At 44.0% G+C, this 23,193-nt stretch overlaps 1 protein-coding gene across 1 annotated transcript; it reads left to right on the top strand.

Annotated features, from left to right (window-relative positions):
* The first annotated feature begins 1,344 nt into the window (after positions 1-1,344).
* Positions 1,345-21,375, top strand: LOC142878865 (neuronal membrane glycoprotein M6-a-like). Its single transcript, XM_076012386.1, has 7 exons — positions 1,345-1,538; positions 13,980-14,172; positions 15,272-15,428; positions 17,359-17,512; positions 18,501-18,577; positions 18,667-18,732; positions 20,971-21,375. Exons 1-7 carry the CDS (start codon positions 1,502-1,504, stop codon positions 21,121-21,123), a joined length of 837 nt encoding a protein of 278 aa, XP_075868501.1. The 5' UTR covers positions 1,345-1,501; the 3' UTR covers positions 21,124-21,375.
* Positions 21,376-23,193: the final 1,818 nt, after the last annotated feature.

The raw sequence follows: 23,193 nt of genomic DNA, 5'->3' as shown, positions 1-23,193 counted from the left end.
AAGCATGAGAGAATTGTTCTGGATTCAGAAAAAGGAGGGCAGATCAACAGGATCGCTACTGAAGCCCAATTAGCGCAATTTTCTCCGTCTGCCTATTTTGTGGGAGGCAGAGAATGGGGTTCAATCTGCTTTATTGGACCAATTACTTTGACAAGTGATCTGGTGTAATGTGTAAGATATATTTGGCTGTTGAGGTGAAATGTGATTTGTCAATGTGTCATGTGTTATGTTTATGTCCACATTCTGGTAATGGTTTTCTGTTCTTAAGTATTTCTCAGAAAAATGTTAGAAAGTGAGAAAAATGACAACTTACCCGTTTCAAGATGGGATCGCATTTTCCATGTTACTGTCCTGAAACGAGCCACTCACATTTTGAGAGGCTACCTATGTTACAAGCTGACCCGATTATCACAGTGACGCCTCTGCAGATTTTTCTAAAATGTGGGTAAAGCGTCACTGTGTGAGAACTAGTAGCAATCTTTCCCCTAGCTAGCACTATAGCAGTGAGAGGCTGGCTATGTTAAAGGAAAGTTGCGTTGTCTGAGGCTGGCAGGTTTAATTGCACTCCTGAATAAGGCTGCTTATTGTGTTATATCTTCTATGATGATATCCTATGGTTGGGTGAAAAACTAAATGCTTATGAAAAACCTCAGTCGTACTTTAGGTAGGGAAACTTTTTTTGTTGTATTATTATTTTTTTTGTTGTCAAAGCCTGTGAATGGCGGCAGAATGTTTTGTTTTAGCTCTGACATACTGACACAAAAATATTTATTTCGCAAGTACTAATGGGAAAACACGTGAATACAGCAGGCATGAGTCCCGAGAAGAAGGATATGATCATTTATTTTTACTAAAGAGCTTTAAAACAACACAATATTGGTTATCAATACACAGGTAATCAAATGACTATAGTTATTATTTGTTTGTTTGTTTTTCCACAATGGGAAAGAGTTCAAATTTTGCCCCCCCCCAAAAAAAATCCATAAAATAAAAATTTATTTAAAGAAAAACAATTTTTTTTAAAGGAATGAAATGTCATATATGTGATTTTATCTGAACTGCTAAAGACTTTATTTTATAAACCACAAATATAGGCTGAAATCTTTCACAAGATCTATAAAAACTGAAATATGTCAATATGAAGATGAATGGGTTTGTTTCCTTGACTTTTTTTTTTTTTTTTTTTTTAGAACACGTCTGATTTCTATATTTCTTTTATTTTTATAATGTTTTTCTTTTTGGGTACATTAAAAAAATTGCAGCGACTGTAGATATAAGCACAGAGATTGGACTCCACAGGAGCCCAGATATGCCGAGTGAGAGAGCCACACTGAAACAGGGACTTCCCTGAGCCTCCATCATCTGCAGGGAGGGGAAAGAACACCGACACACACACACAGCCTCCCACATACACACATACACGAACACTGTGCTGAGAGCTAGCAAGGGGCTTTAAAGAGCTTCAGACTAAACAGAGACAAAGGGACTGTAACCTGCCACAATGGAGGAGAACATGGACGAATCGCAGAGCCAGAAAGGTAGGACGGAAACGAATCCTTGTTTATTTTCATTTTTTATTTTTTCATCTTCCATTAGAGGTGATGCTCTGCCATTGTTCTACTCATCCACCCCCCTCAGTATCATGGGACTCCTTTGTGTGTGAAAGACGGCAGCATACATGTCCTGCAGGGGTGGGAGAGCCATGGATTTTTTTTTTGTGTGATTTTCAATGCAATTTATTTTAAACGCAATTTTTCTTAAGAAGACGTGAAAACACTGAGAATATTAAATGAAGGCTTGGCGACGGTCTCACCGACCGCGCCACTCAATTCTGCTTTTGCACATTTTGGACGGATGGCTGCAGATACGGGGCAGATTGTTTGGGTTTTGGGGGAGGGGGTGAAGGGGTGTTGGTTGGTTGGGGTGAGGCGACGGCAGACACGGTGGAGGGGACGGGGGGGTGGGGGGGGTGGACGTGGGGTGCGGTGGGAGAGTGGGTCGCTGTTGTTTTGGAGGTTTGGACAGACAGATGGACGGACAGATGCGTGAATAGAGGGATGGATGGGCGGGGGTGGGGGGCTGGGTGGGAGTGGCACAGGGGGGGCCGGGGGTAAGGGAAGGGGTGCGAGGTGGGGGTGGGGTATAGGGTGGTGGTGGAGGGAGGGAAGAACGGGCAAAAAAGGTCTCAATAAAGGGGTGAAAATGTGCCGGAGGAGGGAGAAGCGGAGCGCTGATTGATGCCTCCGCTGGGATTTTCTTTGTTAGCCTCCATTGTTGACGCTTCACGCTTGTCTGAGCGCCTTTTGCTCTCCACTCTCGCACACTCCCTCCATGTCTCCCTTTTTTTATCTGCTGGGTGTGTGCTTGTGTGTGTGTGTGTGTGTGTGTGCGCGCACGGGCGCGCGTGTGTGTGTATGTGTGTGTCACTCCCTGCCCGTTCCCTCCATTTTCTTCATATACCTCTCCATCACTTGTGGCGTTCCCCTCCTCGCCCTCTCCTCCTCCATGATCCCCCCCCCCCCCCACAACCCTCGGTCTCGGAACGGGAATCTGACTGTGACCGATTCCCCATCGTCCCATCCCGTCTCTCTCCCTCTGCAGGTGTCTCCCTTTCAGCCCTCCTAAATCTCTACTTTGACTCATCTCACACTCTCCCTCCATCTCGCCTTGACACCTCCCTCCCCTCCTTGTTTTCCCTCCCTGCTTCGCGTTCTCGTCCCTCGTTCTCGCTTTTGACCGATAATCGAAATGAGTCATCGCAAGACATTACGAGCATCTTCGAACGAAAGTTAGCTTTTCGTGTGTGGAGAGCTGATAGTACATATATATTTTTTTGATGCATCCTCTCGTTCTGTTGTTGTTGTCTGCAGGGGGGAAAAAAAAATGGGCGTGTCATTCTCCCCATAACACCTTTGGTGTGAAAGGGGCCAAATTCGACGTCGTTTGCACGAATTCACGGATGCAAACACGACGGGAGGTGTTTTTCGTGAGGGAAATTACCAACCGCTGGCTTTCATCATCGTGTTAACATCAAATAAGACTGTATCTATGGCACAACCATGATGGGATAGTCTTCTGTGTTGTAATAGGTGGCGTCGAGCATTTTCTCTGGAAGGAAACCTGCTTCAGCCAATGAGAGAGCCAGAGCGAGAGTCATGATGTTTCAAACAAACATGATTTTTCATTCCAGCACCTTCTATTTTCTCACCCCCACTCCTTCTGCTCTACCAACCAACTAGTTCACAGCCCACATCATGTCGCGCTTCCCATCCTCATTGCTTTTTTTTTTTTTTAAAAAGATACATTTTCCGCAAAGCTCTGGGAACAAAAAAACGACGGCACATCTCTGCATGAGGAATCCATTGAAATGAACACGCCTTGACTGGGGAAGATTGAAGTGGTGGGAAAAGCAGCATTAAAAGCGAGGCAGCAAAACATTTAATACATTTTGTTTATGAGTCACTGCTTATTTTATTTTTTAAAGTGGTGAAGATGCATCTTGCATAGTCCAGCGAAAAATGATCACGTAAGTGAGGATGGGAAAAATTAGGATTCATGGAAACTGCAGAGGTACTTTCTATGAGGCAGGATTATTCAATATTCACCTTCTTTCAAGTGAGGCAATATTATTTTGGGAAGGACACTGTAATGTAGTCTAGAAGTGCAAATATTTAGGATAAATTTAACATAAACAGCATTAGAAACAACATTTCAATCAGTGCAAATTCCCAAAAGAATCACGTTTCCGGTAATAGAAGCCATCCTAACGGCCCCTGCTCCAAAAAAAAATTAATAAAAATAAAAATCTGAATAAAATAATCACAAATTCTGAATATTAATTCACAAAAAGATTCGTTTCTAAAGAAAATACACACACAAACACAACAACAAAACCCGTGCTTACGCACATCCGATGCTAGTTTTCGTGCAGGGCTTTTTTTTTCTGACCCTTTCTTTATGTAGCTTTTTAGTCCTGGAGTTGACTTTACTGTACCATTCAAACCTGACACATCATCCAACTAATTGCTGAGCTGTTTGGAGCTGCAGAAACCATAAAACTTCAAACTTCAAAACCAATAGTGCTGAAGGCTGGCACTGACAAACAAGCTGACAGCAGGCACCGGTAGTGGGACGGTGCTGTGATGCTGAGTGACAGAAGGTGTGGCTGTCATTAAATGTTGTATTTGTGAACACGTGCACACGGCAACATCCTGCATCTTTCAGACCCCGTGAAAGTAAAAGTCGCAAGGGAGTAAACACCACCTTGTTGTAATTAGCTAATGACATACAGCATTTCCCCCCCTTATCAGTTTGAATGACTCATCTCAAAGATGTTTACAGAAAGAGGAGAAGATGATGGTGGCTGGACGTGGGTGCCGAAAAACTCAGCTGTGGTTGGAAAGAAAATATCTCTGGACATCTAGCGAACAAAAGGCTGCTCAACACAAATTTTTAACGGAGATGCTGTGGAATTTATTCATTTTTTTTGTCATTTTCTTCGGAGCGAAGATCACTGGGGAGGCTAAATAAGTAGTGAAGACATTTCAGGTAAATGCCCGGTGTTGCTCTGGACATCCAAAGTACAGCAGTTACAAGAGGAGATCACAAAATAATTCATGTAAACACAGGACTTTTGGAAGCATCTTACATAAAAGTGGGTTTGCATTCCTGATTAGCACAATCTCGCTTGAACGCAGAGCGAGAGTGGAAAAAAAAAAAAAGGAAATAAAATCAAGTGCAATGAAACTGCTGTAGCCTGGACACAGTGTACGCATGAGGCTGTTTGTTGGGACTTAGCACTTACGTCTCCGAGGCCGCCTACTCTTTGGCTGAAACAAATTCCCTCTTCAGAACCACCACCCTCATTGTATTTATATTTAGCTGTGTCAAATAGAAGACATGAAATGCATTACATCAAGCATCCTGAAGGAAAGACCAGCTTGTTGCTCGGTGTTTCGTTGGAAAAAATCCATCACTTTTTCCAAGGAATTAATTAATTTAATGAATATAAGACAATGTCCTGGAATGCAAGGAAGTGATGATTTTTTTTTTATTTTGAAACATAAAATCAAATATCCTAAGCTCATGTCTTTGGCAGAACTCTCGGGGCTTCTTACTACAGACATCTGTCCGTCTGTGTTTGCTTCATATCCATTTCATTATTATGACCACTAATAGAAAGGAACTTAATGGAGAGTGGAGGAAGTCAATACAAATTGACTTAGGCGACCCATGCTGGGTGAGTCAGGGGAGGGGAGTGGAGGGCCGGACCGATGAAAGGAGGGAAGACATAGGAATCCTTTCCATGGTTAATTTCATTACATTCCACTGAGTCAAGAAATCAAAACTAAGTGATCGGTGGTTTCAGCGGTTCGGGGGTCCACGCAAACACTTTGCTGGACTGTACAAAAAATATCCAAACCAACAGACAACGAAATACATATTTCAAGTTTTGATTGGAATACTCCAGTACCAAGGGGAAAGCAAGTAGCATCTAACATGTAGAAAAACACTGCATTGAATACAGCAGGAACTGTATCTTTTAGAGTGGTTGTTCTACAGGTTTTATTGTGGATATACAGACGTTGGTAATGTCACATGAATGCAGCAATTCCATCAGCAGGTTTTTAGCATTTTTATTTCAATTTCTGCCTCTGGCGTTGGTCAAGTGGCTCATATTCTGGCTAGTGCACAAGTTATCTCCAAGCTTGACTGCAGTTTGTTAACACACAGTTAATGCCTGGTGTGTCAACAGAGCAACTGTGATTCTGGACAGGCACTTTGGCAACATCTTGCCCTGATACCCACTCACCCAAAGTCGCAAGCCACCATAACTACATCTCCCCAATTCTGAATTCAATTCTTCAGTTGATTTTTATTTTTTTTTGGTGACAATACTTGTTGCACACAACCAAAGTGGGAGGACTTAATTAGTCATTAATGTTCCTAACCTGTCAACATTGACACTTCATCGTCACTTCATCGTCCATCTTGTGAGTCATAAAAACAAAGTAAATGTGCGATAGATTTCGCCGAGACGCCTGCGAGTGCCATTCGCCCCCCCCCTCCCACAGACGAGTCAACGGTCAGACGGCCCTGTCCCACTTCTGAGTCTGACATCTGAACATTGGAAACGATGGATCGAGATGAGGAAGGGATGAAAACACGACTCAATCGGCTCAAAATCTCCACCTTTGTTTGTGACTTCAGCTAAAGTAGCTTCACCTCCAACACACACCAGGGTAGGAGACTGCAGCAGGCCTGAGGTGCGATCAGAAAAGGTGACACAACAACCAAAGTACCAATCGGGCGCCATGCTCTCAGCTCTGGTGACGGCCACTCGTGTTAAATTGACCTGGTGGATTCTTATGAGGGAAGGTTTTGGGCAAGAAAAAAGAAATACCTGGTGACAGGGTGGGTTAGAACCAAGTGAGAATCTTTTCTCCGTAGAGGATTTGATGGCACGGCCTCATATTCTGAGAGAAGGAGAGACTGGGGTTGAGGACTGAAGCCACCCTCCCATCCCCTCGCGAAGCAAGCACTTATTTATTCATCATCGCGACCGAACACACAGACCCGCACGTCGCCCGCCAAAGGTGTGGCTCTGGTTTTTCGGCGCTCGTTGACGGACGGACGAGCGACTGGACGGACGTGACGACGGCTGTTTGATCCTGGTCGGTCCTCCAGAGCCTGAGAAGAGGCTGCTGCCGTGGAGCGCAGCCACTGTTTGCAGTTCTCGCCCTGCATGGAGCCGCTCCAGCATCAGTCTGCCGATGACATCATCACTACAGTCTGTCTCTGTGCGGCTCTGCCGAGGGAGTGGCTCAAACCCTCCATGTACACCTTTGCGTCGCGGGTAAACGGCGTCCTTGCTGCGAATTCCATGACAGGCGTTTCTAAATAATAATAATAATAATATTATGTCTGCTTTGAAATGATAAAAAAAAAATAAAATAAAAAAAATCTAGTAGTGTTGCTTTGTTTGGGCTCGAATAAACTGTTTGAAACGATGATTCTGTCTCCTGTAATGATAAAAAAAAATAAAAATACATCTTTTAGTCAGCATGAACAGATCAGAGACCAAGTGTAATACATACACAGCATTTTTAGCCGTACGTTTTGGCTGTGAGACAAAGGTTGATGTTTGCGCGTCACTTTGGACTGGAGTGCAGCATTCAGTCACACATCTTCATTTTTTTTTCCTATCCGTTCGCTCTGTTTGCTGGATGCTGGTTAGTTGATTTATTGAAACTTTACCCACGTCGGTGCGTTTGACTGTCTGGTCAACACGTGCCATGCAAGACCCTTTTCAATTTGATCACCTTTCACGAGCAGTTTAACGGCGACGACAATAATTGCTCCAGTTTACGGGCTGCCTGGGTGCCGCCCGCCTGCCTGCCTGCCTGCCTGCCTATGAAAGGGATCCATCACTGAGATGTGATTAGTCTCACAGAGGCTTTCCTCGGCTAGCGTCTCCTCCTTTTTTCTTCTTCGCTCTCACTTCTGCTCCGCATCTCACTCCTCACTCCTCACGCAACGGCAGAGAATCGCGCGGTGGGAGACGTTTTTATAACACGGCTGCTCCACATTTTCATGAGGATGAAATTGACGGAATGACAATATTTGCTGTGTGGCCGTTGTGGGAATTGTAATGAGGTAACGGTGTGTAAACTCATTTTATTTTTTGATGGGCTGACTCATTTGAGAGGCTGATGGGAAGTGATGAGGCCAGGGAGTGTCTCTTTGGTGACCAGTAGGAGTAGGAACTGCACAGCCACACTAATAAATTCTCGCTTCTGCGCTTTTCCCTCCTTTCATGTCAATTCATTTGAATTGCTTCAATTGGAAACAAACAGAAACAGTACAAAATGTCGAGTGCAGCTGTTTTAGATCGAGAACTGAAATATTTCAAGCATTGAATCATCTTAAAACTAAACAGAGGTTTCTTTGCTCATTTGTTGGTCTGTTTGCACACGTCTAAATCAGTTAAATAGGAAAAGTCAAAGAAGCCATTAGTCCATCACACACAATGCAGGGGCGGAACAAAACACTGTGGCAGTGGCAGCGTCCTAGTGGAATTAACAGCATCAGAAAAGCCATGCTTTCGACATGATATAAAAAACAACAAAGACAATTTCAAAAGTGACTTTCTTTGAGGTTTGAGTGAGTGAGTGAGTGATTGAGTGGGTGAGTTAGTGAGTGGGTGAGGCGGAGGGGGGCATTTGTGGTTGTGCAGAAAATTTGATTGACAGATACGAGAATCATTTCAGGAGACTGTGCCATTAACTGTGTGTGTGTGTGTGTGTGTGTGTGTGTGTGTGTGTGTGTGGGGGGGGGGGGGGAGCGGGTGAGAGAGAGAGAGTGAGTGAGGGAGGGAGCGAGACCCAGAGAAATAGAGGACAGGGTCGAGTGTAAATCCACTTTGGACTTTGGCAGCTTCATCGTGTTGAAAAGACAATTGGTCTGCAGATTAACCTTAATTCTCCATGTACATATAAAAATATATATGTGGGTACATATATATATGTATGTATATACACATATGTTTATGTATATATATATATATATATATATATATATATATATATATATATATATATATGTATATACACATATATATGTATGTATATATATATATACATTTATATACATTTACATACATATATATACTGTATATATATATTTTTTCCATCTAATATATATCTAATATATCTATCTGATATATGGAAGTGGCTTATACAGCAGCAGGCTTCTGAACCATGCCTCCCATTAAATGGAGCAGTGGGCCTTGACGTGTCATTTTTCATTTGAACAGGTTTTTGTCTCTTGAGTGCGACTCCAGGACACGGCACTCTCTCTCTCTCTCTCTCTCTCTCTCTCTCTCCCTCCGTCCCTCGCTCGCCCCCCACACCCCCAAGCCCCCTCCCCCCCGCCCCTCTCTTTGTGAGTCTGTCCATGTGAGACCCTGGTAATCCTCTCAGAGCTAAGACACGGTGATCCAGACGCACAAACACACTCTCACACACGTCTCCAGTCTTGTAAAATATCAGGCTGGACGGTGTTGCTCCAACCGCTGCCTGATGAGCAGCCAAGTAGTGAAAGTGTTTGTAAAAGGAGCAGATACGAAAGTCTGCTTTCAATCAGTCGTCGGTGCCATATGTCATTCGTCGTTTTAGTCCTGACTAATTTCTGTATTGTCACAAGTTTAGCATTAAACATTTAATCAAACAAGATTTTTTTTTTTTTGCATAAAAAAAAGTCAGTTTTTATGTTGGCTTGTTTTAATTTATTCTTCCCTAATGTACCCCCCAAATCTTCCTGCGTTTGTAGACTAAATTATTAATCAGTGTTTTCATACATTAAATCGGGCTTGTATCTTATTCACTTTGCTCACTTTGTGCCTGAAGGAAGCACAGGGAGTGGCCGTATATGTGTCATATTAAAGCCCTCATCCATCCCTCTTGTTACCCATAAGAAGAGCAGGTAACGCTTTAGCATTAGTACACAATTCTAAATGTTTTGCTTTGAATTTGAATCTGACATGTTGGCACGCAGATTGTGCGTTTTTTCCTTTATAAACAATGGATTAGAGTTAGTAGTGAAACAGAGAATTGAATTTGTTTAAAAAAATATTAACCTTCCTTCAAAAAAAAAAAGAAAACAGCCACAAACAAACACACACACACATGTATACAGTATCCATATATATAAATATATACACATATATACGTATACATGGATGCTGCACACAGCCGTTCTTGTTTAGCGTGCCCCAGTTTTTACCAGGTCACTGGGTCTTTCCCTCGCTAAGGCCCAAATATGGAAATATGACGAGGATTATGCCATCAGCTCAAATTCAGGGCACACACTGGCACAAACAACACACTGGCACAAACAACGCAGGGCAACAGTCGGAAACCCGGCAAGTGTGACACGGGCAGGAATTTGCAAGACGCAGGAGTTTGACGAGCACTTCAGACCTTCCTGTCTGGCGAGCAGTGCCGGCTACAAGTTGACCTTCCTTCTATTGGGATCAGACCCGTCATACAAATGTCTCTTATATCACCCTTGAGGGACTCTTATGGGGACACATTAGCAGCGCGCATTAAAGAGAGCCAGTCAGCGCAGACACCAGCCCCGCTGACTGAGATGTTTGTTCTCCTCGTCGATCTCTTCGCCGGGACGCGAGAGGCAATAATGAAATGGAGAAAACCGACTTTGTGTCTCGGCAAATGGACGCTGCGTGCGTGAGTGTGTGCGTGTGTGTGTGTGTGTGTGTGTGTGCGTGCGTGTGTGTGTGTGTGTGCGCAAAGCCTTCCCTGCGACGATGCTGTACGTGTGAGCAAGCTGCGCTGTTGCCATGACGACGCTACAGGCAAAGTGGGTCAGCGGGCTCTTGCCACACCCAGGTTGGCATGGCAACACGGCCGGTCAATTAAACCTGAGCGCCGCGATGACTCACATGCGCGTGCGTGCGTGTCGGCGTGTGCGCGCGTGCCTGACACGCATGCGCACGCACACACGCACGCACGCACTAACCGCTCGGTGCAACAATGTGGTGAAGATGGGTGTAGTTGTGGCTGTTGTGTGTGTGTGTGTGTGTGTGTGTGTGTGTGTGTGAGGCTGAGGACTGCTGCTGGTTGCGTTATCATGGTTGTCATCAATAGTGGGCGACGCCATGTGCAGGTCGGGTCGGCCAACAGTGAATCTGAGGCAGGAAGTGCTGGCAGAGGCAAACAAAGGGGGATCATCAGTTATTTCACCACATTATCCTGCTGGAAGCCAAAGTAGGAGACGAGAGCGAGTGTTACACCAACCAGAGCCACGATGAGATGCCAGGGTGTGCTTTGCCATAGAGATTCCAGGTTCTACCCATTTGCCAAAGAGTCAATGGTCATCCTACCAAATCCCACTTGTTTCTGGTGGGCTTTTGGAGTGCAGCCACGCAACCAGTCAGGAGTCGCAGCCATTGGTTGCATGTTTGTCCAAATCCATGCCGAGGCAGTTTTGGCACCGTCCACTGACATTTAGACACCCATGCAAAAGGCACCGCACAAGTTTGCAGTTTTGAATTGTGAATTCATGTGGCTGTGCCAGGCGAGGTTAACGCTGCAGTTTAGAATAAGAGAGCAATTCTCAGCCATCATATTATCCCCGTTTAAGGCCTCTTGGCTCATAGCTAAACACGATGAATTAAAGACACAACAGATTCATTATTCATTTAAAAAAAAAAATAAAAAAAAATAAATAGATAATCTGTCTGGGTGCATTCTGGTTGATTACATACAAGTGCGTATGAATTCTGCTGTTCATCTGAAAAAAATTGGCTCCTCAGTGGAGGACAAAATGTGTCGTAAATGTTGAGGCAAAAAAAAAAAAAAAAAAAGCCAAACCTTGTCCACAGACATGATATTATTGGATTCCGGTGGTATGAGAGGAAAAAAAAAGAAAAGAGAGATTGATATTTATGCATTAATCCTTTAGTAGCTTTGGTTCAATAATAGTAAGTGCAGGAATATACCGTAGGGATTCTGGTCCATGTTGTCACAAGAGTTGCCAGCTGTTAGCTGCACATCCATGATGTCAACCCCCATGATTTACCACATTCCCAGAGATAAAGTTAAAAAAAAAACAAAACAGTTTGGTCAGCGCTGCCGCCTCACAGCAACAAGGTTGTGGGTTCCATTCCGGGCCTGGGACCTTCCTGTGTGGAGTCTGCATGTTCTCCCTGTGTCTGCGTGGGTTCTCTCCGGGTTCTCCGGCTTCCTCCCACACGCCAAAAACATGCATGTGAGGTCAACTGAACACTCTAAATTGTCCATAGGTGTGAATGTGAGTGTGAATGGTTGTTTGCCTCTGTGTGGCCCTGCGATGAACTGGCCACTTGTCCAGGGTGCCACCCTGCCTTCGCCCTAAGACAGCTGGGAGAGGCTCCAGCAGAGCCCCGTGACCCTGAGCTGAGGAAGAAGAGGGTATAGAAGATGAATGAAATATTTCCAGCTGTTTGTTTCCTTATCCTGAGTAACCAGTAAGTAAGACACACACAGCAACAATGTGCAGGTCGACTGTGGCATCTAAATGATGCTCAGTTGGTTGTGTGGGACCCAAAGTGTCGTCCTCCACTGCCGTAGTCCCCCTGATGTAGGGGCATCTACATGCTTTGCATTCAGAGATGCAGACAGTTGGAGTCAGTCAGTCAGTCAGTCAACCATTCTCCTCTGACCTGTGGCGTCCACTAGGTGTTTCTCGCCCACAGAGCTGTTGCTCACTCTCTGGAGATCAGCACTTCCGGCAACGTTCAGACTGCTATGTGCAATGTGCAAACATTCATGTGATCTTTAGAGCCACATAAATCTCCTTTATCACCCATTGTGATGCTCAGTGTGACATTCAGCAGGTCGCTGTTAACTGCGTCTGGATGGCTGAATTCACTGAGCGATGTGTTTGGCTGATTAGATAAGCAGGTTTACTGCGGTAGGCAGTAAATGTATTTGTCTTCTATTAAAATCTTACAACATGATATTTTCCTATTAAAGCCAAGCATGAACTAGTGCACAAACAACTCTACATTCAGCATGGCAGTCAGACGTGGTGGTGAAGTGATGAAAGGTGAAAAGTTCTCTCAAACTGAAATGAATCTCTTCCTAATGTATTCTTTGCAAATCCAGGACACATTTAGTGAAAAAAATAGAAAAATGTTTTCTATTAACCCATTAAGACATTAACCCATTAAAGTGCATTAGGTCTGAATGGGTTGAGTTCATACGATAAAATGCTTATTTCTCACAATAAAAGCGCTGAGGTTGTCTGGTTTTGATACACCGTCTTTACCGGAAGAATTGCAGACAGTAAAGACGGTAAAGATGATGTTTCATCACACGTACACCAGCAACACCTATGCACGACTACCACTACCAGCATTGTGTGCTACGTTGAGTCTGAGAATTCCATTTTTGCACTCAAAACATCACGTATGTGGCAGAGAAGCACTGCACCCACCAGCGATTTCAACCAAAGTCTTTCCCGCGGACGCATATCTGCGACTCAAATCCCTCCAACAGACACACAAAAATATCAAGAGGCAGCGGTTGTGCAGTTGCTTTCCTTTTTAGAGGCGTAATGTTCAGAATAAAATCATTTTGGCCTGCCTGCCTACATGGCCGAGCCGCAGCATTTTACGATGAAACAGATACCAGAGTGAATATGTGGATCCCCAAAAAGACCCTGCCACTCATCTGTGGCCCCTTCTCCACTCACTGTTCTAAAAGAGGAAAGATTAGCCTCCAACCACTAGCAACTACAGTTACTAAGGCAGCCGATTGTTGGTGCATCATTCACAGCCACTGCACTATTATATAATATGGCAGGGGATGAGCTGTAATGAACAGTTGAAAGGGAATGGTGGAAGGAGGAGGAGGGTTCATAAGTAAATCTTCACTTCAGCAGCGCTGACTGAGAGACGCTGAGTGGATGCGTGAGCAGATATATGAGCAGGCAGACGGGCAGATTTGATTTTTCCCTATCGGCCTGAACCAAATTAAATAACATGAGACTGGCTCATTCTGTTCTTCGTCTCAGTTTTCAATCCCCCCCCCCCAAAAAAAAGGCTTGTATTCATTCCACTGGGAATGTTTTCCTGACCACAGTTGCATTCTCAGGGTATTTTCAGGTCTGTCAGTGTGAGCAGTCATAAAAAAAAGAAAAGCTAACAGTCACGTTTAATGTAAAAAGACCTGCAGCAAAATGATGATCGGGCTTAAGGTTGTTGTTGTTTTTTGTTTTTTTTTAATCTAATGAGCCGGACTAACGCCTCCAATATTCCTTAGCTGCATCCCCTTAGTTCTCACATGACTCAGAATAAAACATGCAAATAATCTACTCATCCGCTCACGTGACTCCCACTCATCTCGTCACATGACCGTCACCTGCTTGCATGATGCTATTTTTGACTGTTAACCCTGTTCTCTGTCTGTGCTCAGGCTGCAAGGAGTGCTGCGAGCGATGTGTGGGCAGCCTGCCCTGGGCCTCCCTCATCGCCACCATCCTCCTCTACATGGGCGTGGCCCTGTTCTGTGGGTGTGGCCACGAGGCTCTGAGCGGCACGGTCACCATCCTCCAGAACTACTTTGAAGTGATCAGAGCCCCGGGAGACACACTGGATGTGTTCACCATGTGAGCAATTTGTTTGTCTCTCTTTCGCTGTCAGCTGACGCTGGTTAACGAGCAGAGTCGGTTGGAGACAACGCAAGCCGTTTCCTTTATTTGCATCTTAAATGGCATCACATCACGCAGGTTGCATGCACAAGTCAGCGTTACACGCGTCGTTAACTCTCATTATTATTATTGTCAAGTATTTCATGATGCTCTTTTCATGATGATAAACTCTTGAATACAGTTTTGTTAGAGTTGTTAAAACGACACACAAGTAGCACACGTATGCATGTATGTATATATGTAATATATGCACGCACGCACACACACACACACACACACACACACACATATATTAAGTTCAGTTATTATTAAATACTGAAGTCTTTTGCATACTCATTTCCAAATAGTGCTTATTTGATGCTATCTATCTATCTATCTATCTAATATATGCAAAATACTTCATTTAATAAATCAACTTCCTCTACAAACCACAGTGTTGAAATAAAGTGAATCACATTTGCATAATTAGTATGTTGAACTGCAAAGCAAGTTTTTAAAGTTCTTTTGTTTGTTTTGTTTTAGTTGTTATTCTCATTTTCTCCTAGATAGGCATTCCAATGCTTAGCTACGTACTCCATCACAGGTTGTTTTTTTTGTTTTTTTTATCCACATACTTCCATTTGCTCTTCTTTTTCACTTTAAATGCCACATTTTCAAGCAATGTAGAGAAGAAAAAAAAAAAAAAATCAATCACCAAGTGACAAACTCAATGCACATTCCAGCACATTAATACACACATTTAAGCCTGGACATTGACTTGGATGAACCAAATGGGAATCATAGCTCTGAGTGGAGTATAGGACTGTAGGTTCCCAGGATTCTGCTTCACCAGTTCCTCGCTTTAGTCACCCAGATCAGACACATCGGCATTAGATCCTAACTCCTCATAAGAGGAAAATTGCACCCTCAATCCTCACTTATTACATCAGACTTGTTTATGCCAATTACACACACGCTAATTAAACTGGAGTTCCATTCTGAGTCTACAAATGAGACTCAGCGTAGCATGTAAACACACATCAGTCCCTGACAGCGTGGGTCCGTGTTGTCTCCACAGCATCGGCATCCTGAAGTACATCATCTACGGCCTGGCAGCTGGATTCTTTGTGTTTGGAGTGCTGCTGCTGGTCGAGGGCTTCTTCACCACCGGAGCCATCCGAGACCTCTATGGCGAGTTCAAGATCACCGCCTGTGGACGCTGCCTCACCGCATTCGTAAGGAACCTCGGCTTTCCTTGTGGATTTTTTTTTTTTACGTGAAAGACAATGAGGTGGACTGTGCTTCGCATGGCGAGTCCACAATGTGTTTACTATATAATGGTTCACTTACAGACCGTGATGCCATTAATCTAATGGGTTGTGTCGCGTCATCACGCAGCTGAAAGGCAGCAGAAATGTGAATTGTGATTGTGAGAAATACATTAAAAAAAACAACAATAGAAAAGAGGGTAAATTAAAATGAGTATAGAGCTTAGCCGTAACATATTCCAGGAAAGGCAAATATATTTTAATGCACTCTAAATATATGCATTTCTTAGTGTTTTAGCCACTATTTCCCTCATTCCCCCTACCATTAAAAAACATCAGTTCAACTGAGACGTCAAGTCTTGCCAGTATTATTTAGGAGTGGTTAAAAAAACACAAGTTTGTTTGATTCCCTTAAAGCAAAACTGTCTATGTGGCATTTGTTTTTGTTTGTCTTTTTGTTTTTGTTTATCTTGCGGACCTTAATGGTCCAGGTTCACATACTGTACAAAAACTGCTGTAAACGTACAAGCGAGGAGAGGATCGGATCACTATTTTTTATATATATATTTTACAGGAGCCTTAGTTTTCATTTGTGCAGCCATCGACATGTAATGATGCGAGCGCCATTTCCAAATGTAGGTTTTTACACCGAGAGACCGCTGACGCTGCTGGTGTCTTTGGACAAGCCAACGCATGAGAGGGAGCAAAACAGATTGTTTAAAATGGCTGAAAAATGCAGGAGAAAGTGAGATGACAAATCCGATGATCCACAGTGCACATCACTTAAAACAGACGGACCATCGCACCATGCAAGTGGACCGCAGGCCTAATGAATGTGACTCTTAAGGAGAGGAGGAGCGAAGTGGCATCGCCTGCAACTGCAGCGGAAAAACATTTATCACACATCTGTAGCTCTAAGTGTGAGTGCAGTCAAGAGGGAAGGCTTTTTAGTTCAGGTCCCTGGAGACCGTGTGCACTTTGAGTGCACGTGCGCACGCTCAGCAAAAGAAGAAGAAGAAGAAGAAGAAGAAAAAAAAGAGAGAGAGCCACCGATACACACCTGGGACATTAATCACGTCCAGTCGCAATTTCTGATCCACAGGTCTTGAAAACATCACATGGAACTAAAAGTCTTTCAACGCTGACTGCACACATTGCACAGAAACCTTCTTTTCAACACGTTTATGCATGATCTCATCATGATGCTCTACCACTCAGTGGTTGATAGAAGAAGGAAACAGGGAGTCAGGGGGTTAAGTAACACATCAGTTAAGATGCAAAGTTTTACTCTGGAAATGTAAAACATCAGGGTACCAGCGTACCACCCCCTTTATCTTAAAATGGATATTGCACCAATGCATTAATTGACGTAGGTATAATCCCCCCCCAGCCCTTAAATCTCATGTAAAACACATGTAAATTTGCATTAGTGAAACTGCTCATTTCCACCTGCCGCCCCGGGTCAAAAGCAACATTGAACCCAATGCAGACCTTCAAAAAAGAACAAACGATAAAAAAAAAAAGAAAAACACAACACTAATGTGTTGTTGCAGCTACTGTAAAGTGCATTACATTTTGCGTATTCAGGATACACAACCCTCACTCTTTTGCTCCCCCATTGAAACTTGGAGACAAACTTTGGAACAAAATGAGATTTTCAGTTTCTTGAAAAGCGCAAGGTGTCAGCGACTGAGTCATCCGTTGTTGTCCTTTGACAGAAAAATAAGCAATGTGTTTTTTTTGAGGCACAACAGCTTCATCATGCGTCACACAATTTCACTGTTGCGATTTTGCTCTAAGCTAAATGTGAAGTGATGAAATGACTCGACCAAGGGGTTTCTTCTTCTTTTTTCTTTTTTTTTTTGATTTTGTGATAATTGCCCTTCTGCGTTTGCAGCTGATGTTCCTGGCCTACCTGTTCTTCCTGGTGTGGCTCGGAGTGACAGCCTTCACTAGCTTGCCTGTCTTCATGTACTTCAACGTCTGGTCCATGTGTAAGAACACCAGCCTGGTGGAAGGAGCCAACCTCTGCCTGGACCTGCGTCAGTTTGGTATGTGACTTGATTGCGTTGCTAAAAAACAGTCAGGCTCATTTTTTTTTTTTTTTGTTGTTGTTGTTCCTGAAACAGATGGATTAAAGTTCCCACTGTTTTCCTAATCATTTGTCCGTGTTACACTGAAAGAAACTAAGACCTTTTCCTGTTGTGAGAGCAAAACATCCTGAGTGTCTTCCCATTTGGTGCATGAGAGTTTGTGGCCATTCACCAAAATACCAAACTGGCATGCTTGATGGAAAACTCAGTGTGAGTGCAAGAAAAATGCCAAATTCTCAGTAGAAAGCTTGGAGTGATGCTGCCAATGTGACAAATAACCTGCACCAACCAGGACTAACAGAACCTGTGTGGTGGGCAGCCTGTGCTTCAGCGTGAGACTTTACCTACAATCGGGCCAGTGATTGTTGACATCTGGAAACACACTAAGAGAAAAGCAAACAATAAACACCCACAAAGATGCTCATTTCCTTCAGTGGCCATGATTTATTTATTTATTTATTTATTTATTCTACCTGACGCAGTCTCGGCTCTCAGCTCAGTCCACCATGTTGTTCTCCCACACAAGACATAACCGAGTCTGTTTTTTTTTTCTTTTTTTCCCCAACACTGCCATCTAGTGTTGGAACCAAAAACACTTGCTTACTGTTGGCATTCTGGTCACTTGCTTGAAAGGAAACGCCGCCATCCGGTCAAATTCAGAATAGGCTGCTTCTGTGAAAGCTATTTGGATTTCATATGGTGATTAAGAGGTGCCAGGATCAGTGAACACTAATATTTTCTCTTTGAAAATAAAAACAGGAACACAAAGGTGCAAGTAAAATAGTTCATATTTTATCCTTAAAAAAGAAGAAGAATTAAATAGAAATAAATCTGGCTAGAGTGAGACAATTGACATCTAGAAGTTTTGACCATCTTTCTTGAATAATACCTCGAGTAGCAGATTGCCTAAGCACTGGTAATAACACCATTGTCTTTTATCTACCAGGGGCTGTGACTATCTCCGAGGAGAGGAAGGTGTGCACGGGATCTGAGAAATTCCTCAAGATGTGTGACTCCAACGAGGTGAGAGGCCGCGTGGGGGTCCCCAGCGGTTGCAGGAGCACGGAGACCAAGCGAGACGGTGAAGATAACCTGCTTCTCTGTGTTTGCAGCTTGACTTGACCTTCCATCTGTTCGTCTGCGCGCTGGCAGGAGCAGGAGCTGCTGTCATCGCTATGGTAAGCGCCACCCACCCGCACATGACATGATTTGGGCACACGGCCCGTTTCTGATGATATAATTACAGTACACTCAATATGAGTGATGTAGATTTTTTATTTTTTATTTTTTTGTGGAGAGGCCAGAGGCAGTGCTGTTAAATGGATGTAAAAGTGATGGAGGAAGGCCTCCTTTCAGACGTGAATAAGGGAGAACGAGCAGCTTTTCAGTCAGGAAGCTCCGCTGTGCCTGCAGCAAATCAGGGGATGAGTCACCGAGTAGCTCAGGTGGGGTGGGATCAGTTCTGTCAGATATTTTCCACCCTGTCGCAGCTCCCATACTGTTACTTCACTTCTCTCCTCCCTCCTGTTTTCCGGACCTGTTTATTTATTCCTGTGCAGAGTTGCTGGGTTTGGAGTCGGTCCCAGGCTGCTCTCCTCCTCCCCCGCTTCAGGAAAGAATAATAATTAAAAAAAAAATGTTAATGATTCTGAAGCTTTTCAATGTTACATAGGTGGCACCCACTTTGAAAAGATGAAGATACATGTTATGACTGCATTGTGTTAGCGTTCCAACTTAACGCTTGCCTGTAGAAATACGAGGAATACAAAAAATAGATAAGCAAAAGGCAAAACTGCAAGAAAAAAAATGCAGCAATGGCAGATGGAGATGGAGACAGGCAATGATGTATACGAGTGAAATAATTAATATTAATGCACGGTATTTGGCGCGGAGGTGTCTTTTTCCTATTTTTCCTAGTTAATATAAGAGCAGATGTCCTGAATTTAGCCACTAGGGGGCGCCAAAGTCCAACTAAACAGCTCAGACGCGAAGCACTGCAAATGACAACGGTTCTAATTTGGTCCTCACCTACAACCGGGGGGGAAAGAGAACAAAACAACAAAACCTGTACTTGTTGGATTATTCATGTTTTCACTCTTCATTCTAATTTCGCCTTGGTTTTGTATGTTTCCATGCTAACACAGTTTCTCAATTAAACCGTTTAAACCTGGATGAACAGTTAAGCGAATCTAGGTCAGCCACGCACTTGTAACATCAACCTGTTAACGCAACCGGCGAATACAATAATACAATGCAGCACACACTGGACGAGAGCAGGCACAGCTAATGGCCTCTGTCAACCGTTGAAATGAGTATTTGTGAAGATGGTCAGGTGTAGGCTAGGCTAGGCTAGTCCGCACGCGGTCAGTTAGCATCAAGAAGGCTACAGACGAGACGGATGGTGCGGCAATTCCACACAGTAGTTTATTTATCTGACTGGGACAGTCGGGCTTATAAAGGCGACTTGCCGTCACGTTTGAGTCCATTCAGCACCGCAGGTGAGACCGGAAGTGAACTACATGAACATAAAGCACAGGTGTAACATAGTAGAAAATAAGGAGGCGCCACCCTGTGGTGCAATTTGCTAACGTGTTACTGGACTGGGCTGTTCAATATTTGAGTCTGCATTGTTCAAATTCGAAGTCACCCTTGTGTTTTGTGACTTTACTTTTTTGTTCAGTTACTTCAGTTTATTTATTTATTTATTTATTTATTTTTAAACAGAAACACAGTCAGTACATCATGATGTCATCCTGATGGTTTTCTGCAGCTTTTCTGCAGCCCACGCACTCTTTTTCTCATGGAAAGGATCTCAGAGAGCGCAAACGCCCGAGATTTATCTCAACGTATCACTTGAATGTCGCACATTTGGTCATGTTTGACTTCTGGCTGGAATCGAAGTAGACATTGTTATTGTTATTATTATTATTATTATTATTATTATTATTATTATTATTATTATTATTAATCTTTTGTTTTTCTGTCGACTCTGTAATCCTCCCTGAAGGCCTCCCAGGGCCCCACCATCTGATCCCATAGCATATAAAGGCCAAGGTCAGAGGTCAGAGTTCAGCTCAAATAAACAGCTTGAGATGTGGCCTCCTGTCATCGCAGCCAGACATTAACGCAACATCGAGTGTCAGTTTTACTGCTTCATTCAGTCGCTGCTTCAGCTCCATTATTTCAAGCCACGTGATAGTGGTGTAAAACACAAGGACTGTTGGCAAGACGGCGCTCCTGGTTGAGGAGGACGCGGAGGCAGACAATAAAAGCCGGCCGCTCAGTTTTCAGCTGGGTGAATGGAAACAGCGATTCCTCTCATTATTTTTAATCCCTCAAATGCGCCACGCGATTTAAAGGGTCACAGTTCGTGCGCTTTTGTTAATCCCGACCGCTCCTCTCGTCTCCCTCGCCAGGTCCATTTCTTGATGGCGCTGGCTGCTAACTGGGGTTACCTGAAGGACGCCAGCCGGATGCAGAAGTACGAGGACATCAAGTCCAAGGAGGAGCAGGAGCTGCACGACATCCACTCCACGCGCTCCAAAGAACGCCTCAACGCGTACACATAAGCACACAGCTCAGAGAAACGACACACGCACACACACGCAAACACACACTCACACACACACACACACACACACACACACTCATGCAAACACACTTACCTGTCAGAGACACACACACACACACACACACTCACAAACAAACAAACAAACAAACAAACACACAGGTCCTGACGAGAAACATATGCGATATCCAAAAAAAACATCAATGAGCTAACAACACACACACAAACAAACAAACAAACAAACGCAAAGACACCAAGAAACATACAAGTACGTAGGAATTGAGAAAAAAAAAAAAAAAAAAAGGTATCGAAATCAAGGACGCCATGGTCGTCGCTGGTGTGACTGCTGCAGATCGTCGGCTCAGACTGACTCGGATCAGAGTGACTACCCAGCAAACTACAATCTACTAGACTACTAACTACAAGGCAAAAATAACAAAAGAAATTCAACACGAGGAAGAAAATCCCATAAAAAAAAATAATACAGCACAAGAAACTTACATTGTTTAAGAAATACCAAAAAATGAGAAAAAAAACGGAACAACAACAAAGTAAAAAAAACCCAAAGATTTTTTTTTTTCGTTGTTAGTAACACAGTGACCTCTCACTCTGTTGCTGTGAGTTGCATTGAAAGCCACGCTGAGCGTCTGGAGCCGACGCACTGTCGCAAACACACGGCTGCGTTTTGGCGTCTCAACATCTCGAGGTGTCACCTGCTGGGCGGTGGGAGGGCGGGTGGAGGGTGTCGCTGTGTTCACCCCCCCGATAACCTCATTTCCTGCAGTAAAACACATCAAAATACACACGCACACTCTCTCACACACACACACACACACACACACACACACACACACACACACACACACACACACACACATAGATGTGGCTGAATGGTCGGTGTCGTGCAGGCAGTGTCGTACGGTGGTGTCATGCTGTGTCGTGTCGTTTCGCCACATTCTGATGACTGGTACTGCAGAGAAACACGGTCCCTGAGGAGAAGGTGCACCTGCCAGCTGCTCCAAGGGGAGCTGTGCCAACTCATCTGCCCTTCCCTGAACCTTCCCCACCCCCTCCCCTCCCCTCCCCAGACAGACGTCTTCATCTCCACAACCCAGTGGCACTAGTTGCTCGACAAACTCTTATGAAACTCCCCCCTCCCAACCCTACGCGTGCACTTCCAGGAGCTGGGTCATTGGAGGCTGGCTTGATGATTGTAAAGCCGTCAGTGGAAAAAAAAAAAAAAACACCTTCTGCTGATTGAATGAATACCCCTGAAGCTCACATACATGCATACATGTACCTTGAAAAACGAGCAGCACTTGAAGCAGCAGCTACTGAAACTGGGTCAGCCCCCCCCCCCTTCATTCCTCTTCCCCTGCACCCCCCCTTGCCCCCCCTCCAGTTTGTATAAACTTGTGATTCGTCCTCAGAAACAGCACATCTTAGCAGCACAAAGTCTTTTTAAAACGTGTGTCATGTCCTCATTGGTCCGATGAACAATGTTTTTCCTCACTTTTTTGAAATTTTTACCACATTTTTATCAGTATTATTTATGTGTAATTTTAGCATCGGGTGGGGGTGGGGGGGTATTTAACTGAGGGGAGGGGTGAAGTGGGTGGGGGTGGGGGTGGGGACGAGGTTGTGCCACTTTTTTGTGTCATGTAATGATTCTGTATTTCAGTGGTTCTGCACACACACACACACACACACACACACACAGACGCACACACAGACGCACACGAGAGAAGTGACACACAGACACACAAGCAAGTGCGAACACACAAACCAAATCTTTGAATTCTCGCTCTGGAATTATTATTATTATTATTATTATTATTATTTTTTAAATCATTTTCTGCTCCTTTTTCTTTTGTGTCAAAAAAACGCGAGCGATGTAAAGCCAAAATTGCCACGCCACGTCTGTCGCATTCCACCAAAATGCAACAGAATTCCCTAAATTAGCCCAGTCTAAGGATGTAAAGTGACATCTTGGGCATCCCGAGTGAGACTAAGCCGTCAGAGGCCACCGCAGTGTGATTGGATATGAGGAAGCTGAGCGGTGTCACAGCGA

The sequence above is a fragment of the Nelusetta ayraudi genome, unplaced genomic scaffold, assembly GCF_046127955.1.
Source record: "Nelusetta ayraudi isolate G7.1 ecotype Tasmania unplaced genomic scaffold, CSIRO-AGI_Nayr_v1 ptg000006l, whole genome shotgun sequence".
Classification (NCBI taxonomy): Eukaryota; Metazoa; Chordata; class Actinopteri; order Tetraodontiformes; family Monacanthidae; genus Nelusetta; species Nelusetta ayraudi.
Note: the sequence above shows the minus strand (reverse complement) of the source record. Positions and strands in the feature narration are given on the sequence as shown.